The sequence below is a fragment of the Ornithorhynchus anatinus genome, chromosome 14 (genome assembly GCF_004115215.2).
Source record: "Ornithorhynchus anatinus isolate Pmale09 chromosome 14, mOrnAna1.pri.v4, whole genome shotgun sequence".
Classification (NCBI taxonomy): Eukaryota; Metazoa; Chordata; class Mammalia; order Monotremata; family Ornithorhynchidae; genus Ornithorhynchus; species Ornithorhynchus anatinus.
Genome location: NC_041741.1, coordinates 52815243 through 52833509, shown reverse-complemented (window position 1 = coordinate 52833509; position 18267 = coordinate 52815243). Strand labels below are relative to the sequence as shown.

General features: G+C 55.8%; 1 protein-coding gene across 4 annotated transcripts in view; it reads left to right on the top strand.

Moving 5' to 3' along the window:
• The first annotated feature begins 3316 nt into the window (after window positions 1–3316).
• The window catches only part of SHANK3 (SH3 and multiple ankyrin repeat domains 3), a 104623-nt gene continuing 89672 nt past the window's right edge, over window positions 3317–18267 (top strand). For all 4 annotated transcript variants that reach the window (XM_029078618.2, XM_029078620.2, XM_029078622.2 and 1 more), the window contains exons 1-9: window positions 3317–3974; window positions 5594–5797; window positions 6617–6688; window positions 9359–9467; window positions 10623–10774; window positions 12329–12496; window positions 12603–12719; window positions 12954–13031; window positions 15224–15290. In XM_029078618.2, coding sequence (XP_028934451.1) covers window positions 3675–3974; window positions 5594–5797; window positions 6617–6688; window positions 9359–9467; window positions 10623–10774; window positions 12329–12496; window positions 12603–12719; window positions 12954–13031; window positions 15224–15290 — 1267 coding nt within the window. In that variant the 5' untranslated portion in view covers window positions 3317–3674. The remainder of the gene's footprint in view (window positions 3975–5593; window positions 5798–6616; window positions 6689–9358; window positions 9468–10622; window positions 10775–12328; window positions 12497–12602; window positions 12720–12953; window positions 13032–15223; window positions 15291–18267) is intronic.

The window sequence follows — 18267 nt, the reverse complement described above, 5'->3', positions numbered from 1 at the left end:
GGTCAGTGGAGCCCCTGGGTTGGGGCGGGGTCAGAGGCAATAATTGCTCAGAGGGGGCAGGGGCTTTGAGGTGGAGTGGGGTGTGAGGGGAGCCGAAATGCTGATTCTCCAGATGGGCAGCTCAGAGGCTTTGGGGCTGGGGGGTGGGGGTGGGGGTGGGGGGAAGGAGGTGCTGATTCCCTAGGTGGGCCGTGTCCTTCCCCAGCTCGACTGCCCCATTTCTGCCTCCCCTGCTCCCCCTGCCCACTGCTAGGTCTGGGGGCTTCCTGTCTGGGGTAGGGGAGTGCGGGAGATGAGAGTGAAAGTGAGGTGAGATGGGGGGCTGGGATCAGAAGTAGTCCCTAGGAATACGTGCAGAAGGAGCCCTGGAATGTTTCTGGGTCTCCAAGACTCTGCCTCACTCCTCTTCCAGGCCCTGCCCTGTTCCTGCAAAGCAAGGAAAGGGAGGGGACATGGTGGGTTGGAGCTCGGATCCGCTCTTCGAGCCAAGAGAGAGCAGATTACGGCGGGGTGGGAGGGGGGAGAGAAGATGAGGGAGGCTCGGCTCCGGGGGCTGGGGAGACTAGATTCGGGGGCTATGGAGGTTGCCTTTGACCTCTTTGACTCCTCGGCTCCTGTCTTGGCCTATCATGACCCGTCCCTCTCCATCCTCCTAGCTGCTCTTGCTCCCAAGTCCCTCAAAGCAATCCCCTGCCTCTCCCCCACGTGCCCGATTTTCCTGGGAGAGCGGAGGTCGGGGAGCTGGTCGGGGAGAGGCTTCTGATGCAGGAGGGTGAGGCGGGGAGGCTGTCCGGGGGGGCGGGGGGAGGGTCCCTGGAGCCCGGGGCCACGGGACAGGGGATCCACGGGACAGGGGATCGAGCGGAAGCCTGGGAGCAGGGGTGGGGGTGGGGGTGGGGGGCCGCCCAAGCCCAGAGCCGATTCTTGGTGTCTCTCTGGTCTCACCCCTTCTCCTGCTCCCTCTCCTGCCCCCACACACCACGTTGCCACGGCAACGCCTAAAACTAACACTGACTCTGCTGGAGGCAGGAGTGCGGAGGAGCCTCCCCCCTCCTTCCCGGCCCCCCAATCTCCTGAACCCCTGTTGCTATGGTAACCGGGGCCAGCACCGCTGCCCGGCTCTGCCGCACATGCCCTGCCCAGGTGAGGAGGCGGGCAAGGGGGGGGGGGGACGGCTGTGGGTTGTGCTGGGCCCATGCTAGCATGGGCCGCAGGTGGGGAGTGGGAGGGAGTGGCAGGAGAGAGGGAAGGGGCTAAGGTAGAGTCGTTGTCCCTCTTCACCGCCACTCCCCCCCCCCCACGCACCCTTCACCCTCACAGGTGTGAGGCCGTGGGGACCTCTGGGGTGTGTGAGTGCATTCAGAGGATACCCACGCGTATGAGTTCTGGGGCCCTGGTGGGTGAGGGCCAGAGTGGAGCTTGGGCCGATAGACAGTCGGGCCCCGGAGAGCAGGGGCCCGGCCCAGTTGGGCAGCCGCAGACCTCCTCTCAATTGGGTCCAGTTGAGTCTGGACAGTGTGCGGGGGCGGGGGCTGGGGGGAGGATGAGACGTGGTCCCCTGGGGACAGGGGCACTGCAGCAGGGCTCCCCTGCAGGCGCACTGCCTCCTGCACTGGGGCCACGCAGTCTGCAAGGCCCCGTGGCTGCATCCCCTCCCCGCTGAAACTCACTGGGGAACTGAGATGACCCCCAACGTGAGCCAGGGCCCCACGCTAGGGCACAGGGTTGCCCGGACGGCCAGCCTGGGACAGGTTGGGAGTCCCTGGTGGGACAGGGACTGAGTCCAATCTGCGTATACTCTTATCTACCCCAGTGTTTAGTACAGTGCTCGTTGCGTAGTAAGTGCTTTACAAATCACTAAAAAAACCCCGAAAAAACAGGTTCCAGGGTTGAGCAGGCCTGGCTCTCCCCCTCTTCTGTTGCACTGCCCCTGCCAGCCACACCTACACCACTCTCTGGGCTGAGCTGCTCTTTTCTGCCAGCTCCTGCCGGGGGTGTTTCTGCAGGCGCTGGTGGTGTTTCTTCAAGTGATGAGCCAGTGTTGCTCAAGGGGGATCCAGACTCTTTTTCCCTGGCTCCCCTCCCTTGGGCCAGTCGGGACTGGGCCCAGGTCTGGGGGTGTAAATTCACTCTGGTGGGATCCAGAGCAGGCCAAACTGTGTCCTCCACCAAAGTGAGTTACAGTTCTCAGGGCAGGACAGGGCTGCTGGGAGCAGGATCCCTGCCCTCTGGCACCAACCCTGAGGATGGAGGGGGTGGGGCTGCACGAGAAGTTGGGTGGAAGAAGGAACACAGTTCCCCCTCCCCGTCCATCAACCTTAGTTCCCTTCCCCTTTTCCCCTCTCCGCGCCCTCCCCCTCCCCCCCGCCTCCTGCCCAGCCAAGAGGAGAGGCAGGGATGGGGGATTAGTCTGAAAAGTAGGTGGGGAGGGAGACTTCCTGAGTAGATCTGGGGGCCGGCTGGGAAGGAGGAGGTGATGACCAGCCTTGGCCCCGAGCCCAGACCTCGACCCCAGGGTCTGGCTGGGAAAAGGCTGGGCAAGCTGTGAATTTGACAGGTTCCCGTGTCTGAGAGCCCCAGGCCCTGGCCCACCTCGGTGGGGCCTGGTCCAGCTCGGCGGGGAGGGAGTGTCCAAGAGAGGAAGGGTCCTGGAGCCTAGCTAGGGAGGGGTGAACTCTTCCAGAGGCGGAATTTGGGAGTCAGAATCCCCCGTCAGCGGGAAGCGTCTTCCACCCCCACGTCTCTCTGTGTGCCGATGGAGCTCCGTACCTTTAACCGTTTCCTACCTGGGGGAACCCCAGGGTCCGGCTCTGCAACAGTGGGGCTGATTCCCCCCTACCCCCACCCTACCTCGACTCCAAAGCCGGCTCTGCCTGGCCTTGAGTGGGAGAGGGTCAGGGGAGGGGGAGGTGCCCGCACCGAACTCCCCTCCCCTCCCTTCCTCTCCAAGGGAGATTCATTCTCGTTTCTTTTCCTTTCCTCCCCCCCACCCCTTCCCTCCCGCTGCCTCTCCCCCCCCTTCCCCGCTTCCCCCACCCCCTTTCCTACCCCCCTGCCTCCCCCGCCCCCTACCTCCCCCGTCCCCTAACCCCCCCACCCCGCCCCTGGCCCTCCCGCCCCCTCTCCTCTCCCCGCAGGGGGCTGATGGTCGCTGGCTGCTGAAGCGCTGAGCCCAACCACCCCCTCGTCCCCACCTCCAACTGCACACTCGCTCCCAACCCCTCGCCCCCGGGAGGAGCTGAAGCCAAGGCCCGGGGCAGGAGCCGGGGGCAGGAGCCAGGGCCCCGGGCGGGAACCGGAGCCCGGAGCCCGGAGCCCGGGGCCCGGGGCCCGGGGCAGGAGCCGGAGCCAGGGGCAGGAGCCCGGAGCCCGGGGCAGGAGATCGGAGCCCGGGGCAGGAGATCGGAGCCCGGGGCAGGAGATCGGAGCCCGGGGCAGGAGCCGAAGTCCGGGTAGGAGCAGAGCCGGGGCAGGAGCCGGAGCCTAGGACAGGAGCCGGGGCAGGAGCCGGAGGCCGGGACAGGAGCCGGGGCAGGAGCCGGAGGCCGGGACAGGAGCCGGGACAGGAGCCGGAGGCGGAGGCGGAGCAGCGGGCACCGAGGAGCTGAGCCGAGGGCGGAGGGATCCGAGCCCGCAGGGGGGCGGGAGGCGGGGGGCGGGGGGGCGATCCGAGCATGCCCGCCAGTCCATCCGCTGCCGCTGCCCAACATGAACCCCCACAGCCGCCATCCCCCGCCCCCGCCCCGGGCCCGGCCCCCGCCCCCCTCCCGCGCTGCGCGACCAACGGAGTCCCGGCGGGGGGGGCGGGGCTGCGCGGGGAGCCCCCGTATGACACCATCCGGGCCCCCGGCCCCGGCCCCGGCCCCCGCCCCCGCCCCGGCCCGCGGACGCCCTCCCCGGCCCCGCCCAGGATGGACGAGCTGGCCAGCAGCCCCGTGGTCATCCGCATCGGCATCCCGGACCTGCAGCAGACGGTGAGTCCCGGCCCGGCTCGGCTGGGCTCGGCTGGGCTCGGCCCGGCCACCTGAGGGGGGCGGGGGGCGAGGGGGAGGAGCCAGCCCCCCGGAGGGGCGGGGGGCGGGGGCGTGGTCACAGCCCCTTCCCCGTATCCCAGGGCTGAGGGGGGAGGGGCTGCAGGGCCTCCGGGGGCGGGCGGGGGGCGCGGCGGGAAGCCGGGTCCCCGGGGGAAGGGGGCATGGTCACAGACCCCCCCCCCCCGCCTCTCTTCGCACCCCGGGCTGGGCGAGGGATTGGCAGACTTTATTGGGGGCGGGGGCGTGGTCACTGGGCTCGCATTTGGGGCCGGGGGTGGGGGCTCCCAGGGCGAGGGACAGGGCAAGGGTTTCCTCGGGGCGAGGGTTCGGGATCCCGGGCTGTGGGAGGGGGAACCGAGGACTCAAAACCGGGACACGAAGCAGAGCGAGTCGGGGAGCCGGGTTTGGCGATGCCCTTGGCTGGAGCCCGGCAGAGTCGGGTTCGTGTTCGGTGAGGTGGCTCAGCCCGAGCCCCTGCCCCTGTCCCTGTCTCGACCCCGGAACTCTCTCCCCACCCCGGCCCCTGTCCTGACCTCCCCCGGCACCACTGTCCCGGCACCGGGCCCCTGTCCTGTTCCGGCTCCAGTCCCGGACCCCAGACCCAGCCCCCAGCTCCATCATTCGACCCAGCCCCTGTCCCAGCCCTGTCTACCTAAACCCCTGTCCTAGCCCTGGCCCCTTCCCCAGCCCTGTTCTGGCCCAAATCCCCTGCCCCAGCTCCTACCCTGCCCTGATCCCCAGCCCCTACCCCAGACAGAGCCTACACAGGTCCTACATAGGGCTCACAATCCAAGAAGGGGGGAGAACAGGTATTAAATCCCCATTTTGCGGATCAGGGAACTGAGTCATGGAGAAGTGAAGTGACTTGCCCAAGGACACAGCAGGCAATTGGTGGAGCCGGAATTTGAATCCAGGTCCTCTGACTCACCAAAACCCCCGATTCCTCAACAAAAGGGACCAACAGTCAGTCAGTAAGAAGCAGCTTGGCCTAGCGGAAAGATCCTGGGCCTGGAAGTCGGGTTCTAATTCCGGTTCTGCCACTTGACTCTGTGTGACCTTGGGCAAGTCACTTAACTTCTCTGGGCCTCAGTTACCTCATCTGTAAAATGGGGATTAAATCCTATTCCCTCCTATTTAGACTGTGAGCCCCATGTGGTACAGGGACTGTGTCCAACCATATTAACTTGTATCTATTCCAGCACTTAGAACAGTGTTGATCACATAATAAGCACTTAACGAGTACCATAATAATGATAATATTAGTATTAATAATAATGATGAAAATAAAATCAATCAACCAATGACTGAAGAGGGAGAATGACCTCTTTCTGTCCTCTTCTTCCTCCCCTGCATTGCCCCTCATCTCACCCTGCCCCAAGCCAGAACTCCCCCTGCCCATCTGGACACTACACTGTACTGAGTCCTGCTCCCATCACAGACAAGTTCCCCCTCAGACTAGCCGAACTGACACCAGACAGCCAGAGACCAAGGGTGGGGAGGGGCAAGGCGGGGAGGGGGCGGTCCAGGGCAGGTGGGCTCAGATGCTCCTCCACTTTCAGAAATGCCTGCGCCTGAACCCCGATGCCCCGGTCTGGGTGTCCAAGCAGCGGGTGCTCTGCACTCTCAACCACCGGCTCCAGGACGTGCTCAACTATGGCCTCTTCCAGCCGGCATTCAATGGCCGAGCCGGCAAGTTCCTGGATGAGGAGAGGCTGCTCCGGGAATACCCGCCCAACCTGGACACGCCTCTGCCGTACCTGGAGGTAGGGAAGGGGGCATGGGAAGATCCCGCTGGGGCCATGAGGGGGCCCGGGGACAGGGCAGCTCTGTGGACAGGGCTTGGGGAAGGACCGGGCCCAGAAGCCAGGGCTCCAGAAGAACTGAGCCTCCGGGAAGAGACACTAGCCTGAGTTCTAAGTGAAAATACATGAAATCACGTCAGTGACAGAATCATTTACAATTTGCTGCTGATTTAGGAATGTGGACCAAAGGGGTTTCAGGGAGGGGCCATTTTAGGATGTAGTCAGGGAGGGACCCGATTAGGGTGTAGGCAGGGAGGGCTTAGTACTGTGCTCTGCACACAGTAAGCACTCAGTAAATACGATTGATTGAATGAATGAGCGGAGAGGGAAGAGAAGGCCCCACATAGGAGAGGCCTGGGCAGGGCATGGACAGTGAAGGCCCAGGGGCAGGGCGTGGACAGAGAGGGGTTTGGGCAGAGAAGGCCCGGGGTAGGGGATGAACTAGGAGAAGTTGGGGCAGAGCGTGGGCCATGAGGGACGGGGACAAGGCACGAGCAGTGAGGGCCCAGGGCAGGGGCAAGGGGGTGCCCAGGACAAGGCATGGACATGGGTTGTGTATTCAAGGTATGAGAAGCTCAGGGTGCACAGGGAATTAAAATGAAATGAGGGATGGAGTTGTGCAGTGAGTGGTCGGGGACTGGACCGTGACAGAGGAGCGAGTGAGCAGGACTGGATGGTAGGAGGGGTGTGTAACATGGAAGTTGAGGGAGTGGAGGAGTTTGGGATATTTGGAGCTTGCTCCCTTGGTGACATACCCACCCATTTGCTTCCTCTGGACAGTTTCGTTACAAAAGGCGCGTCTACACTCAGAGCCTGCTTGATGACAAGCAATTTGCCAAGCTGCACACGAAGGTGAGACCAGGGCCGGGCGTGGGGTTGAGGGGCAGGCCTGGGGGAGGGTCTCAGGAATGAATGCCCCTTCCCGAGGGTCAGGAACCAGCGATGCCTGGGGCAGTGTGGCCGACACATGGCCCACAGCCCTTTGCTCAGACCGCTCTACCTCTTCACGGAGGCCCAGAAGGGGCCCTTCCTGCCATCCCAAAGTAGCAAGGGAAGTGTGTGCAGCTGTTCACTTCCCTCTCTCCCCTTACTCTCTTTTGGATGGTGGGGCCCCAGGATGACCTCCATCCAGGAAAGCCAAATCCTGACCCAGTCTTCCCAGGGTTCTGTTTGGCAAAATGAGATGTACTGGAGCATGAGCTCCATGAGAGCAGTGGTCATGTGTCTTTACTGCAGTAGTAATAGGATATATTGAGAACTTACTGAGTGTGGAGCACTGTACTCAAGTGCTGGAAAAGAGTACACAGGTGGGAGTTTGACACTATTCCTGGCCCTCAGAGGGCTCATAATCTATAAAAAGAAATCTTAGTAGAGTGCTTTGCACTCAGTAGGCATTTAGTAATACCCCTGATGGAGCGACTGGGAGGCCTTCCAGGGTCTGCCAACAGGGTAGCACTGAGCTGGACAATGCCCCACCCTGAACCCTTGGAGAGGCAGAAGAGGGAAAGTGTGGAGGGGTGGGAAGGGAGGAGAGGGGACTCCTCAGAGTCCCCTGAAACTTGCAGATCTGGGCAGGATGTGTACTAGATGGTTCCTTTAGATTGGCTTTAGCCCAGCAGACCAGGGCAGGAAGTGATCAAAAGATACGGTGGGCCAAGGGTGGAACTTTTCCCAGGTGGTCCTGGCCAGGCCTCTCGGTCACCCGGCAGGCGAGCCCTTCCCCCAGTCCACACAGTCGGGATCTGTCCTGGGCTGCACCTCCTGGAAGAAGGAAGCACAGTCCCCTGGCTCCACCCCTTCTCTACTGCCCCGCTGTATCCAATCTGTCACAGCAGAGCATAGGTCAAGCCTAACATCCATTCCCTCCTGCTGCTGTTCCCTTGGTGACCACCCCCTTGGTGAAGAAGGGGAACAAGAACCCCTTCCTCCCTGGGTCCAATCAGGAGCCAATCAGCCTCTGACAGCCTTCTCTTCCCCAGGCTCAACCCTCTCCACCCCTCCCCTCCCCATTCCAACCCTTCCCTCCTCCACTCTTTGACTATCCCTTCAGCCCTTCTCTCTCCTTCAGCTGTCCCGGTTTCCATTTCCAGAGACTTGGGTCCAAGCTCCTCTCCTCTCTGATCTCCTTCCAGAAGGGCTCAGGGCCCCTGCCTAAGGGAATGTGACCCATTTTGGTTGGTTTGGCAAAAGAAAAGCAGGGTTGGGAGGGGAGGGAAGGAGGGATGTTGTGGGGAGAAAGAAGGGTCCCTCCTCCTCACCTACCTCTGAGAAGCAGTCACCTGCCTGCCCCTGGGTTCTGGACCTCAGATTTACAGAGAACTTCCCTCAGCCTCAAGAGGGGCTGGGGTCCACTGGGAGCAGTGATCAGATGTATTAACAACTGTTATTCTCCCAACCACTTAGTGAAATGCTCTGCACAGAGTAAGTGCTCAATAGATGATACTGACTTATAAGTAGACATGTTCCCTGCTCTCGAAGAGTTCATAATTTAGGAGGGCTGACAGCAGAGGTGGTAGGAAAAAAGAGTAGGGGATATGCATGTACGTTAGTGCTTGAATAATAGGGTATGTGAGCTATGTGTTTAAGTGCTACGGGTAAGTGTTTCAGAACTTTAGATGGCACAAAAGTGCTCCAGGGGCAGTTGGGAAGATGTAAACTGGGGAGATTAGAAATGATTCGGGGAAGATCCTCTGAAGGAGGCATGATTTCAGAAGGGCTTTGAAGAGGGGGAGAGCAGTGATCTGTCCCTGTAGAAGAGGAGAATGCTCCAGCCAGGGGAGAGGGTGTGAACAAGAAGTCGGCTCCAAGAGAGATGAGAACGAGGCAGAGTGAGAAGAAGGTTGGCTTGACAGGAATGAAGAGTGCAAGCTGATGTGTAGTGGGAGAGAAGGAAGGATGACTAGCTGAGAGAGGAGCTTCTGTGTGATGTGGAGAGGAACGGGCAACTTTTGGAGGATTTTGAGGAGTGGTAAAATGTCCCCAGAATGACATTTTTAAAAAATGACTGAGTACCAGAGTGAGGTTATGGATCACAGAGGGGAGAGGCTGGAGGCAGGGAGGCCAGGGGGAGAGGGGGATACAAGGAGGCTTGACCTTCTTGTTAGGGCCCAAGACAAGGGATTCTCCTTGAGTGTGTGAGAGGCGGGGAGGAGATTAGCTGGTGGACACTATCATCCTGAGGGATAGAGGACTTGAAGGCAGGGGCAAAGCCATTCTTCTGGAAGGTGAATTGGGGATCACTCTCAGCTCCCCTACTTTGGAACCCTGCTGCTCACAGAGCACCAACACCTGTCAAGCTCAGAGTGAGGTGGGGTTGAGAGGAAGGAGTAAAGTTATAGCTACAGCAAATCATTCCATCCCCCGTCAAAGCTCTTTTCCTGCTCCTAAACAAGTGGGGAACTACTATCCCCATCAGCGAGGGTGAATCCAGCCCTAGGAGGGCACCAGAGGTTCCCCTCCCACCCCAGGGCTGGGCTTGGGAGGCAGAAAGAGTGGGCCATGGGGTTGGTCCAACTTTGGCAGGCGAATCTGAAGAAGTTTATGGAGTATGTGCAGCTGCGCAGCGTGGACAAAGTCAGCCGGTTGCTGGACAAGGGGCTGGACCCCAATTTCCAAGACCCTGACACAGGAGGTGAGTAGGCCTCGTGGCTGGCAGGGCTGTGGGGGCTGCTGTAGGGGCCGGAGTCAGGGAGGGCAAGGGTTGGGCGCGGGGGGTGAGTGGGGGACTGGGTTGTCCGTCATGTGGGAGTGAGCAGGCTCCAGAGCCCACTCTTCCCTCCAGACCGGACTTCCTCTTGCCTCGTCCAGCCCAAGGGATCATTTCCTTTTTTCTTTTTGGATTATTTATGGCATTTGTTAAAGTGCTTACTATGTGCCAGGCTCTGTACTAAGTTCTGGGGTAGATACAGGCTATTCAGTTTAGATACAGTCAGCGTCCCAAAGTGCCTCACAATCTTAATCGCCGTTTTACAGCTGAGATAACTAAGGAACAGAGCAGTCAAGTGACTTGCTCAAGATCACACAACAGAAATATGACAGAGCTGGGATTAGAACCTAGATCCTTCTGACTCCTAGGAACTGCTCTATCCACTGCCAGGTTCTAGTCCCTACCTCTGCTCTGGGCCCTGGCCTCCAGCCTCTTGAGCTTACACTGGACACCTCTATCTCACTCCCCCCCGACCCTGCCCTCAACTCCCAGAGGTCCACTGATCCCCAGCCAATCCCGTGTACTTTGTCTTGGTTTCCTCTACCCATCCTCCCCTCTGCATCATCTGTGCACTTGGCTGTATACCTCTTAAGCCCTTTGATACTCACTCCAGCCCCATAGCACTTATGCCCATATCCTTATATGCTACCATTTTCTCTAGTCTGTGTGCTCCTTTTGGGCAGGAATCATGGCTTCCAACTCTGTAGTATTGTATTTCCCTAACCTAATGGAAAAAGCACAGGCCTGTGAGTCAGAAGGACCTGGGTTGTAATCCTGGTTCCCCGGCTTGTCTGCTGTGTGACCTTGGGCAAGTCATTTCACTTCTCTGTGAAATGTTCCCTCATCTAAAATGGGGATTAAGACTGTGAACCCGACTGTGGGACAGGGACTGTGCCCAACCCAATTATCTTGTACCTATCCCAACACTTAGAACAGTGCCTGGAACACGGAAAGCGTTTAACAAATACTACAATTTTTATTACTATTATTATTCCTCTTCCAAGCTCTTAGTACAGTGCTCTGCCCTCAGCAAGGACTCAATACATAACACTGATTGATTGGATCACTGATTAATTGCAGAGTGTCCTCTGACGGTGGCCGCTCAGCTGCAGGATGGCGCAGAGCTGCTGAAGCTGTTGAAAAATGGGGGGGCTCACCTCGACTTCCGCACCCGGGAGGGTCTCACTGCCCTGCACGAGGCCATCCGCTGCCGCAATCATGTAACGTTGCAGGTGAGTCCCAGGTGTCTAGGAGCCAGTGAGGAGAGGCTGAAGAGGACAAGGAGCTAAGGGCAGCAGTGGAGAGAAGGAAGTGGAGGGGAGAGCCGAAAGAAAACTCCTCAGATTCCCACCTGAACCCTGTCCTCCACCTAACTCTCCCATCACTGTAGACAGCACCACCATCCTCCCTGTTTCACAAACCCATTTTCTTGCCATGATCCTTGACTCATCTCTCTCTTTCAACCCACATATTCAATGTTACAAAATGCTGTCTGGTTGAACCTTTCCGTTGCTGTAATCCGCCCTTTTCTCTCCATCCAAACTGTTATCATGGTAAGCCAAGCATTTTTATTTATATTCATGTCCGGTGCCCCTTCTAGACTGTAAGCTCACTGTGGGCAGGGAATTATTGTTGTTTTGTATTCTCCCAAGCGCTTAGTACAGTGCTCTGCACACAGTAAGAGTTCAATAAATACGATTGACTGATATCCAATCCCTCCTTGATTACTGCATCAGCCTCCTTGCTGATCTCCCTGCCTCCTGTCTCCCCACTCCAGTTGATACTTTGCTCTACTGCCGGGATCATTTTTCTACAGAAATGTGCGGTCCATGTTTGCCCCCTCCTCAAGAACCTCCGTTGGTTGCCCGTCCACCTCTGCATCAAACAGAAACTCTTTACCTCCGGCTTTAAAGCTCTCAATCACCTAGCCCCCTCCTACCCTACCTCCCTGATTTCCCACTACAACCCAAACCACAGACTTTGCTCCTCTAATGCCAACCTACTCAATGTACCTTGATCTCATCTATCTTGCCACCGACCTCTCGCCCACATCCTGCCTCTGGGCTGGAATGCCCTCCCTCTTCATATCTGACAGATAATCAATGTCCCCACCTTATTAAAACCTTATTAAAAATGCATCTCCTCCAAGAAGCCTTCCCTGACTAAGCCCTCATTTCCTCTTCCACTTCCTTCTTAATTGCAGGTGCTCTGATTTTCATTCTTTATTCACCCATTCCTCAGCCACATGACACTTTTGCCCATATCCATAATTTATTTAATTATATTACTATCTGTCTCTAAGTAGACTGTAAACTTATTGCCGACAGGGAACAAGTATACCAACTCTCGTGTACTCTCCCAGTTGCTTAGTACAGGGCTCTGCAAACAATAAGCGATCGATAATACAATTGATTGATTGATTGAAGAGGAAGAAGAGGTACGGGGAGAGGGAAGAGGAGGAGCGAGAAGTGAGGGAAGAAGAGATGGGAGAGGAAGGGAGGGGGAGGAAAGAGAAGAGTTGGAAGAGCAGAGGGGCATGGGGAGAGAAGGGAAAGGAAGGGGAAGGGAGAGTAGGGAAGGCGGAAGACAAAGGAAGGGCAGAAGAGAGGTAAGAGGAGGAAAGGGCAGAGGAGGAAAGGGCGGGGGGGCAAGCAAGAGGAGGGCAGGAGTAGGAAGATGAGGGGTGAGGGCAGAAAAGGATGAGATAGAGACCCAGAGGGCTTGGGTGTGGTAGGACTATAAGGTGAACATAACACTGACCCTCATAACACTGACCCTCTCCACAGACTCTCCTAGACTTGGGTGCCTCCCCAGACTACAAGGACAGCCGGGGGCTGAGCCCCCTGTACCACAGTGCCATGGTTGGGGGTGACCCCTACTGCTGTGAGCTGCTCCTGCATGACTACGCACAGCTGGGCTGTGTGGATGAGAATGGCTGGCAGGAGATCCACCAGGCAAGGAGCGTGGGAAAGGGTGGCAGAGGTGGGTAGGGAGTCTGGGCTCCCCAGGGGGTCCCCTCCCCAGGCTTCATCAATGAAGCCCATCTCTCCGCTCCCCCAGGCCTGCCGCTATGGCCACGTCCAGCACCTGGAGCACCTCCTGTTCTATGGGGCCGACATGCAGGCCCAGAATGCCTCAGGGAACACCGCACTGCACATCTGTGCCCTCTACAATCAGGTCAGAGCGGGGGGAAAGGCATATTGTGGGTGGAGCGGGGTCTCCTCTCTCCCCTCCCCTCCATTCCTTTTCCCCCACCCCTCCATTCCTTTTCCCCTTCCCCTCTTCCCTTCTTCTCTCCTTTCCCTCTTCCCCTGTTCTCTCCTTTCCCCGCCCTACTGCCCTGCCCTCTACCCTACTTATCCTGGGTCCTTCCCTCATCCTTAAACCTCATGTTGACCACCCCCTCCCCAGGAGAGCTGTGCCCGGGTGCTCCTCTTCCGTGGAGCCAACAAAGACGTTCGCAACTCCAACAGCCAAACTGCCTTCCAGGTACGGCCCTGGGAGGGCTGCGATGGGCCAGAAGGGCCTGTAGGGAGGTGGTAGAGTTGGGTTGGGGAGGCAAGGGGTCACAGAGGTTATGGGCCAGGCCACCACTACCATAACCAACACCACCGCCAACACCCTCATCTCCAACACCATAACCGTCACCACCTCAACCGCCACAACCACCACAACCATGAGCTCCTCCAACACCATACCATCTCATTATTACCGGTTCCTCCCCCACCTCTGCCTCCATCACCTTAACCGTTACCACTCCATCACAAATCATCACCTCCATCACAACCACTACCTCCATCATAATCACCACCACCTCCACCATCACCAGCCCATAAAAATAACTACCTCCACCCCCTCCACCATCACCATAATCATCACCATCTCCACCACCAAAATCACCACCTCACCACTACCTTACTACTACCTGAACCTCCACTTCCACCACCATAAGGGTCTCTATCTCCACCACCACCTCCTCCACCACCACCATAACCTCCACCTTTCACCGCCACAACCATAACCATCACCACCTCCATCACTACCTCCACTTACAATCATCACAGTAACAGTGATCACTTCCACCTCCACTGTAAGCATAAGTACTTCCATTCCCTCCACAACCACTATAACCATCGCTCCCTCCATCATCATCATCATCATCATAATCAAGAAGCAGCACGGCCCAGTGGAAAGAGCATGGGTCTGGGAGTCAGAGGAACTGGGTTAATTAAATATCATATTTGTTAAGCACTTACTTTGTGCCAAGCACTGTTGTAAGTGCTGGGGTAGATACAAGGTAATCAGGTTGTCCCATGTGGGACTCACAGTCTTAATCCCCATTTTACAGATGAGATGACCGAGGTACAGAGAAGTTTAGTGCCTTGCCCAAGGTCACAGCAGACAAGTGGCAGAGCCAGGATTCTAAACCCACATCTGACACCTTCTGCTGGGTGACCTTGGGCAAGTCACTTTACTTCTCTATGCCTCAGTTATCTCATTTGGAAAATGGGGGCCAAATTCCCTTCCCTCCAATTTAGACTGGGAGCTCCATGTGGGACAGGGACTGTGCCCAACTTGATTATCTTGTATCTACCCCAGTGCCTGGCACATAGTGAGCACTTAACCAGTACCATTAAAAAAAACCCACCATCTTCATAACCATCCCCACCTCCCACTGCCACTACCATAACCATCACCACCTCCACTACAATCACCACCATAACCATAGCAACTTCTACCACCACCATAAATATAGCTACCTCAATCCCTTCCACCATAAATATGACCATGACCATCTCCATCACCATCTATGCCACCGTCTTAACTACCTCCACCACCCCACCACCACCAAAACCAAACCCTCCTCCATGACCCCCATAATTAACAATACCCACGTCATCACCTCCACCACCACCATAAACATAACTACTTCGATCCCCTCCGCGATCATAACCATCATCATCTTTACCATCACCATAACCACTTCGACCACCACCATAACCATAAACAACGCCTCCTCCACCATAAATGTAACTACCATCGTTCCCATTCCTCACCCTTACCGTCACCACCTCCACCACCATAATCAAAACCCACCTCCATTACCACCTTAACTGTCATTATCTCTATCACATCCATATCATAATCATTACCACCTCCACCAACACCACCATAACCATCGCCATCTCCATCACCACCTCCCCCATCATCACTATAACCATAAACAACTCCATAACCATCAGCAGAACCATATCCACCACCACCACCACCACCACCTTTACTGCCCCAATTTAACTGGTGCCACCTTTGAGTCATACTCAGTCTGCAGCCCAATTTTCTTCCATCTGTTTTCTAGGGGCCTTTCTCCAAGGTCTCCTGGCTGTAGTTTCAGAAAGAGTAGGGCCCCAAAGTACCACAGGTTTAGGAATGAAATTGGTCTCACTGCACCTTGTCCCTCCTCTCCGCTCCCTCTCTTGTCGGAGGTCCTGAGGCACAGCCGAGCGCAACTCGTCATGGCCCTCTGTGGTTCTGATTAAGTGGGCTCTGCTGTTGGTCTAAGGTTTGCTTACCACTAATGACCTTCTGATTTTCCTTTCCCAACGGCCTTCCCGTCTCTCTGGCCCTTCTGCCTCCCCTGTCCCTGTCCCCTGCCTTGGTCTGTTCATCCCTTCTCTTTTCAGGTGGCCATCATTGCTGGCAATTTTGAACTGGCTGAAATCATCAAAACACATAAAGAAGCCGATGTTGGTGAGTGGCCTGCCCTTTCCCTCCTAGCTCCTCCACCCTGACTCACTCTCTTGATCAATCGATCGATGGTATCTATTGAACGCCTACTGTACGCTGGCTCCCAGACCACCAGAGAGTGGGGGTGGGGGGAGCCAGTGGACAAGGAGGTGGAGCCCGAGGCGGTTATAGTTCCAGGTGTCTCTTGAGTCTGCAGCCTTCCCTTCCCCTCCCCCAGCTTCACCTCCTCCGGAGGTGGCCGAGGTCTCCAGAGTGAGCCCGTGTCGATTGCTAATCTTTGTCTGTCTGCCTCTCGGCTCCTAGCCTAGGGAGAGGAGCATACTTGATCCTTTCATTCCTGAAAGGGCAGGGCTGGAGAGGGAGAGAAATATTCTGTCTACCAGTGGTTAGGGTGGGAGCAGGATACGCTGTTCACCAGGGGCTGGGGAGAGAGGACAGTATCTAGGCCACCAGTGGTTAGCAGGTCAGTATGATTAGTTACCCGAGGTGGTCAGTGGTAATATTCTTCATTACTCTGCGTGCTGCAGCAGTAATGCTACCCTTGACTAACAGAACTTCCCATTAGGTAACCATTACCAAAGGGACCATACGCAAAGATTAAAAGCTCAAGGCGAGCGGGGAATGCATCTGTTTACATTTATACTGTACTCTCCCAAGTGCTTATTTCAATGCTGTGCACACAGTAAGCGCCCCACTGGCCTACTGACATGCCAAGAGAGACCATCCCAGCATATCTGGTAGACGCACACCTTTACAGCCAAGGTTTATGCCTTTTATGCCAAAAAAATCCCCACTCCCAAATGCTTTCCAGACTCCTCCCCTTAATTTCCATGTCCACCAAAAGAGGTTTCTCCTTCCTTTGCAGATAGTATGCAAGAACAATAGGTAATCTCTTCTCAAAGAAAATTCCTTCAGGAATCAATCAATCAGTGGTACTTATGGAGAGCTTGTTGTGTGCAGAGAAAAATGATAGTAATAACAACTGTGGGATTTGTTAAGAGTTTACAATGCGCCAGGCACTGTGTTAAGTGCTGGGGTGGATACAAGCAAATCAGGTTGGACAGTCTCTGTCCCATGAGGGGCTCACAATCTCAATCCCCGTTTTATGGATCAGGAAACCGAGGTCCAGAGAAGTTAAGTACCTTGCCCATAGTCACACAGCAGGCAAGTGGCAGATCCAGAATTAGAACTCAAGACCTTCTGACTCCCAGGCCCCTGCTCTATCCGCTACACCCTGCTGCTCCCCACACTGCCATGCTGCTTCTCCTAAGTCCTTGGTAAAGTTCAACAGAGTTTCTAGGCATCAATCAATCATATTTATTGAGCATATACTATATGCAGAGCACTGTACTAAGCACTTGAGAGAGTACACTACAACAGGATTCGCAAACATGCTTCCTATCCATAATGAGCTTTCAGTCTAGAAGGGGAGAGAGACATTAAAATAAAAGGTGGATATATATATGTATAAGTACTGTGGGACTGAAAGTAGGGTGGATATCACAATGGCCTAGTGGATAGAGCACAGGTCTGGGAGACAGAAGGACTGGGTTCTAATCCTGGCTCCACCACTTGCCTGCTGGTGACCTTGGGCAAGTTGCTTCACTTCTCTGTGCCTCAGTTACCAAATCTATAAAATGGGAATTAAGACTGTGACCCCTATGTCGGACAGGGACTGTGTCCAAACCAATTACCTTGTATCTACCCCAGCACTTAGGACCCTGCTGGGCACATAGTAAGCACTTAATAATAACACTATTATTATTGTTGTTATTATTATTATTAATGATGATGGTGATAAAAATATCAAGTACCTAAAGGCAAGGGTGATGCAGAAGGGAGAGGTGATGGGAGAGATGAGGGCTTAATTGGGGAAGGCCTTTTGAAGGAAATGTGATTTTAATAAGGCCTTCATGATGGGGAGAGTGGTGGTCTGTTGGATATGAAGGGGGAGGGAGCTCCAGGACAGAGGGAGGGTATAAGCAAGGAGGTCAGAGGTGAGGTAGGCAAGATACAGTGAGTTGGTTGGCCTTAGAAGAGTGAAGTGTGTGGGCTGGGTTGTAGTAGGAGAGAAGCAAAGTAAGATAGGAGGGGTCAAGCTGATTGAGTGCTTTAAAACTGATTATAAGGAGTTTCTGTGTGATGCCGAGGTGGATGGGCAACCACTGGAGGTTCTTGAGTAATGGGGAAATATGGACTGAACTTCTTTAGGACAATGATCTGGGCAGCAGAGTGAAATAAGGACTGGATTGGGGAGAGGCAGGAGTCAGGTAGGCCAGAGAGGAGGCGGATGCAGGAGTCAACGTGGAATTTAAGTGCTTGGAATCTCTTTTCAAAGGAAACTCCTCTCCTGATGATGTAAACAGGACTGAGTCCTCCTTTTTGGATGATAATATGCAGGAACACTTTCCTAGAGAGATCTCTGTTTTGATGCTAGTGTAATTGAACCTTCTCCTTGAGCCATTCCAGAGATCATTAGTGGTTTTTATTGAGCACTTACTATGTGCAAAGTACGGTTCTAAGCACTACAACAGAGTTGCTAGACGCGTTTGCTGAGATGCTTGGATTTTCTACCCTGGGCTGATGCAGGCTCAGTGCGGGGATCTTGCTGCTGTCATTCTGCAACTGGCACGCTGCATGCCCAGTGGCCCGCTGGATCCTTGGTAACAGAAGAGAAGAGGGAATCCAGACCCAGAGCAGTGCTCATCTGAGGATGGAGGAGGAGAAGGAAGAGACATAGTAGAACACAGCTAGGCCCCGGGAGCTGGCTCCTACCTCTTTCCCAACTCCTCCCTTCTCCTTTTTCCGTCGCCCTCTCCTATCACTCCCCAACAGTCCATCCTCCTAGCTGCGAGAAGGAAGGTCAGGGGGATGATGGGGTGAAGCAGCATTACCAGAACTAAACTACCAAGTGTCCCATCATCGCCATGGTAACCTAAGTGAGGATCAGCTGCAAGGCCTGGCAGTGAGGGGAAGGGAC